Raw genomic sequence first — 5,567 nt, 5'->3', positions numbered from 1 at the left:
GATTAAAGACCACAACCAGTCACTGAATAAGAAAATCCCCGAGAAGAGAGAAACAGCTGGAGGGAGGCCAAAGCTGCTGCCAAAAGATGCTTTAGTGAGTGAGTGCATTCACTCTGATGAGGGAGGCCAGAGGATAGCTCTTGAGAAACAGTTCCTGAATTAGCTTTCAGTCTTGTTATCTGGCAGTGAACTTTATGGCTTTCTCAATGAGCAGCAGGCTTCACAATCCAGCCAAGCGTCCTTCCAGTGATGACACAGTGGATGTGGCTAGGCTGTATGGGAAAGATTGTCAGCTAAGCAAACCTGTTAGTGAAGGCTTGAAATGCTCTTTATCCTTACTAGGTATTAGTTTTGGCATGAGAACAGAACTGATGGTGTAAAAGGAAGGTCGCCAGCAAAGTAATAATGAGAAGAAGGATTAAGCTGGGCTTAACTTTCTAGAAGTGACTGGTTTACATTAATGGTTTGCTGGGAACACAGAGAAAGTGTTCTGCACAATCTGCACGATGGTAAACAGCTGAGTATCTACTACACAGGAAACTGCAAAGAATTTTGCTCTTTCCACTCATTAGTGAAGACTTCTCATAGCTTTGCGGGGTCAGGCCTTACCCAAACTGCTCTTTAAATTTGAGATTTCAATTATTTGAACGGCATAAGGTTAAAATATCAAATGAACCCTACATCTCTTTAAGGTGCCATTTACTTACTTCTTTTGAAGTCACTTGTGACTCTCTAATTGGTTGTACTCACATTTATATGTCCTCTTAAATAAAACACGTGTGGTTCTTGGCAGCTCATGCATTCACAAAATCCAAGTAATTTTGTGCTAAATTCTAATTAAGAAATTTAATTGAGCCTCCAGTTGCTACTCTGTCTGTAAGCAGCAGCTAGGGATCACCTAATCATTCAGAGATCTGCATTACTTTCCTTTTGTTTATTTAAAGATCTGTACATGACACGTAGTTCTTTAGACAAATTCCCTTGAAATATTGGACAATGAATGCAAAGAGCACGTAAACCTTGTGGCTACTCCTAAACAAACATCTGAATACTCTGTAAGTGATACTGAAGCTCTCTCTTTTTGCCCTAGGTCAAAACCCTTTCTTGCGTCACACCTAAAAATAGCAACATTCTTTATTCTTGAAAACATTTAGTATTAGAAAGACTAAATTGTCAAAATAAATGTTTTCTTGTTATAGACATTTAACCACTATTATTTTCTACTGTATCGTTAGCTCAGAGACTTTGTTATACATCATTGAAAAAATCCAGTGTCAATCAACTGTCTCTCAGCAGTAGAAAGTGACATCCCTAGGAAGATCAGGGCCCTCGAATGAAACTTTGAACCCCCTGTACTGGTAAACATCCAGAACAGCTTTGGTGCTGTCATTGCAGATATCCTGGTGTAACTCAGGTCAGGCTCTGTGCACAGTGCCTGGCATCTTCTCAGAAGGATCAGTTGCACTCCAGTAAATTAAGCAGTAACACAAATAACAATCCAGACGCCTAGGTTTTTAAAGGTCTTCCCCCTGCCAAGCCTGTTTAGCCATGCTTACGTATAATTAAAGCCTACAATGGCCTAACTTTTACCATATTTCAAGCGCTTTGCATCTCGATTTTGTTAAGGGTCCAGTTCTGTTGAAACGGTTTCAGCTGATAAGATTATTCTAGTAAGCAGGGCTTAACCTTGGGGAAACAAAGAGTGGATTGAAATAGAGTTCGCCCTTCCCTTCTCTTCCAGTCTACACACGCACGCACAGGCTGCTCGCGCTGCCCTCTCGCTGTGCACCGCACCCCGCGGGTCACCTTGCCGGGCAGATGCGGCGCTCCCCGGGCGCGATTCCCAGGGCGGGGGCGCAGAGCGCTGGTCGGCCTCTGCCACCTGCTGGCAAAGCCGGAAACGGTCCAGCCGTGGAACTGGAGCCTGCAGTCCTGCCTGAGCACTCCTAAAATCCGTCTCCGTTCACTAAAACCATGGTGACAAAAGCAGGACAGTCTTCTACTGCCGTTGCTGTTCACGCAGCTTTGGCTGCGAAGGTTGTGCCCGAAGAACTCCGTCAGAAAAATACCTCCAAAATAAAAACAGTTGTTCTTGCACATATACAAAAAAGGCCTTCACTGCTTAGAGCACATTGCTGTTCTCTGAGACTGATTTGTGTTGTTTTTAAGGCAATTCAAACAACCTTAAACTTTTGAGATATCTGTGTCCATTCTAGAATTGAGACTTAACAGCTGAACTTATCCTCATTAGGCCTAACTGATTTCTGCTCCTGAACTGTGGTAAAATTGAAATGTATGTCCGGGTTGAAACCCGGCAAAAGGTGAAAATTCTCTTTTCAACTTTATATCCTATGCCTGATACACTAAGTAGCCCACACAGCAAATCTGCACAAGCCTTGTGAGTGTTAGCTGTTTAACATACTGTGTGCAGCTGATATTCATATCTGTGAGAGGTTAATAACACCCTGTGAACCAGAGGGTTCCTGGGCACACTTGGGTAATTGCTGCAGTTAAGTGCTTTAGACTCACAGCAGCCTCTGGAGATGAAATTCTCATGTAAAATTCATTCTCATGAATTACTGCAGTTCATCAAAGATTCTTCTCACAAAAGTACTGCATAGTGAATTTCTTCAACTGAAGCTTGTTCTTGATCAAAAACATAGTCTGTCAATACAAACCCCTACAGTTTTTCACCTTTGCCTCAAGCAGAGTCTTGTTCTACCCCTACGCTGAAGCTGCAGCCTCTGGAAGCACAGAGCAGCCCTCAGGCTGCCCAGCACCACTAATGCTGGCCTTCTGGGAAGCCTCGAACAGAAATGGGGAGGAAACAAAGGTCTGCCCAGGTTATTAGACAGTGAGTGGATTTGGAAAAAAAAACAACAAAAAAAACCAAAACCAACCAACCAAACAAAACACCAAAACAAAAATAAACAAACAAAACCCCACAAAGAAACCCCCCCAAAAAAACAACAAAAAAACCCAAACAACCAAAACAAAAAACCCCACTATGTGACATGACAGTCTTTTGGGTTTCTGGGATCCTTTCAGCTGCCATCACCATCAGAAGCATGAGAAAAGGGAAGCGGGGATGGCACACAAGAATTAGCTCCATTCAATTTGGGTTTCTATTCCTTGTGCAACACGACATAATGAATTAAGTGTTACCTCACCTAGACTCATTAGGTTACAAAGTAATTCCAGGCTATCTGAAAGCATATCCTTACGGTACGCCTTCAGATAAAAAATAACTTTCTGAACGTGCTTAGAGAGTACTTCCAGAACGAAGCTTCCCAGCCAAGGAACAGACCTCATGGTACCAAGGCGAATCGCCTCTCTTTTTCTTCCGCAGAGCGGGGGAAGCAAATACAGCCAGCACATTTTAAGCGGCGTGGATGACAAAAGGCAAAACATTCTGTTCCACAGCGCACCACAGGCACCGACGGAGCCCGTCCTTCCGGCGGCAGACGGCGGGGCGGGGACAGGCGGGACGGGCTCCATCCCGTGCCCGGCCCGCTCCCGGCGGAAGCGGCGGCGCAGGGCGGGGCAGCCGTGGCGGCCATGGCGGCGGAGCAGCGTGACTTGGGGCAGCTCTCGGCCCTCGCCGTGTACCGCCGGCTGGCGGGGGCCGGGCGGATGGAGCGGCGCCGCCGCGGGGCCCCGCTGCCCGCGGGTCGGAAGCGGGCCAAGGCCCGCCTGAGGCGCGGCCGGGCGGGAGGCGGCGGCTCGGAGCCGGAGGCGCCGCCGCCCGCCGCGCCCCCGAGCCGCGTGGAGCTCCCCGTGGAGGCCCCCGTGGAGGCTCCCGTGGATCCTCGGCCCCAGGCGACGGCCGCCGGGCCTGACGCGAAACCGCGGGGCAGCCCCAAGGCGATGCCGAGCGGCCCGCGGCCGGCGGGGGAGGACGGCGGCGGCGTGCCCGGGCTGCTGCGGCGGCTGGCGCGGCTGGAGGACAGCCGGCAGCGGGCGGCCGAGCTCTTCCGCTGGCTGCTGGCCCCGGTGGCGCCGGCGGAGTTCATGGGGCGGCACTGGGAGCGGGCGCCGCTGCTGCTGCGGCGGGGCGACCCCGGCTACTACGCGGGGCTCTTCTCCACGGCCGACTTCGACGCCGCTCTGCGAGGAGGAGAGGTTCACTTCGGCACCCACCTGGATGTGACCAGCTATGCCGAGGGAGTGCGGGAGACGCACAACCCTTCCGGCAGAGCCCTGCCCGCTGTCGTGTGGGACTTCTACCAGAACGGCTGCTCCCTGCGCCTCCTCTGCCCGCAGGCCTTCTCCCCCACCGTCTGGCACTTCCTCTCCATCCTGCAGGAGCAGTTTGGCAGCATGGCAGGGGCGAACACCTACCTCACGCCCCCGGGTACGCAGGGCTTTGCCCCCCACTATGATGATATCGAGGCCTTCGTGCTGCAGCTGGAGGGGAAGAAGCACTGGCGTGTCTACAGGCCCCGAAGAGATGCTGAGGTGCTGCCCCAGTTCTCCAGCGCAAACCTCACGCAGGCTGAACTCGGTGAGCCTGTGCTGGAGACTGTGCTGGAAGCCGGGGACCTGCTGTACTTCCCCCGTGGCTTTATCCACCAGGGTGATTGTCTCCCTGATGCACATTCACTCCACATCACTGTGTCTTCCTACCAGAGGAATTCCTGGGGGGACTTTCTGGAGAAGCTCCTCCCAGCTGCCCTGCAGATGGCCCTGGAGGAAGACGTGGAGTACCGACAGGGGCTTCCCATGGATTACCTGCGGTATATGGGGGTTGCTAACTCCGACACAGTCGATGCTCGACGAACGGCCTTTGTGGAGAAGGTGCAGAGCCTGATAAAGAAACTTGTTGACTATGCCCCCATCGATGCTGCTGTGGATCAGAGAGCGAAGTCGTTTCTTCATGACTGTCTCCCTCCAGTGCTCACTGAAAGTGAAAAGGTGCAGAGTGTCTATGGCTTCCCAGCCCGGTGGCAAGATGGGGGCCCCTGCAATGTTGATATCCTGATAACAAAAGACACCGAAGTACGCCTGCTCCGTCATGGCATCGTTAGACTGTGTAACGAAGAAGCAGGTGTGATGCTGTACTACACTACAGAAAACTCAAGAGTGTATCATAAGGAAGAACCCAAGTTCCTTGAGCTAGATCCTGAATATACAGACAGTATTGAATTTCTCCTGTCTTCCTATCCAAATCATGTAAGTGTGGCTAACCTTCCATGTGAAACCTTGGAGGAAAAGATTTCTCTAGCTACACTTCTGTTTGAGAAAGGTATTCTGACTACAAAGAAGCCTCTGGCAAAAGTCTAACTCGTATTTTTTTCACAAAATAAAAGTACACTTGTTTAGAAAATGTTTTGTCTTGGTCTTGCCTTCTGTCTGCTAGACATGAATCAGCAGTTCAGGTCTCTGCATCTCATCTGGGGGTAGAAGGTGTATGTCATGGGTAGAGAAATCAAATGTTGTGAACAAAATAAGTATTTGCTCTAGGAGCAATTCTGCATGGCTGAGTGCCTAGAGAAGAGAATTGGTTATCTTCTTTTCACCAGCCATGTTGTTACACCCTAAGTAACTTCAGGGAGTTTGTGAACTTT

At 50.0% G+C, this 5,567-nt stretch overlaps 1 protein-coding gene across 1 annotated transcript; it reads left to right on the top strand.

Moving 5' to 3' along the window:
- The first annotated feature begins 3,500 nt into the window (after window positions 1–3,500).
- RIOX1 (ribosomal oxygenase 1) lies at window positions 3,501–5,326 on the top strand. The gene has a single exon (XM_038138133.1). The coding sequence runs from the start codon at window positions 3,559–3,561 to the stop codon at window positions 5,281–5,283; it is 1,725 nt and encodes a 574-aa protein (XP_037994061.1). The 5' UTR covers window positions 3,501–3,558; the 3' UTR covers window positions 5,284–5,326.
- The last annotated feature ends 241 nt before the right edge of the window (window positions 5,327–5,567 follow it).

This window comes from Motacilla alba, chromosome 5 (genome assembly GCF_015832195.1).
Source record: "Motacilla alba alba isolate MOTALB_02 chromosome 5, Motacilla_alba_V1.0_pri, whole genome shotgun sequence".
Classification (NCBI taxonomy): Eukaryota; Metazoa; Chordata; class Aves; order Passeriformes; family Motacillidae; genus Motacilla; species Motacilla alba.
The sequence above is the reverse complement of the archived record's forward strand: the minus strand, read 5'-3'. Positions and strand labels throughout refer to the sequence as shown.

Coding starts and splice junctions, on each gene's coding strand:
- RIOX1 (XM_038138133.1), top strand. CDS start 3,559: ATGGCGGCGGAGCAGCGTGACTTGGGGCAGCTCTCGGCCCTCGCCGTG.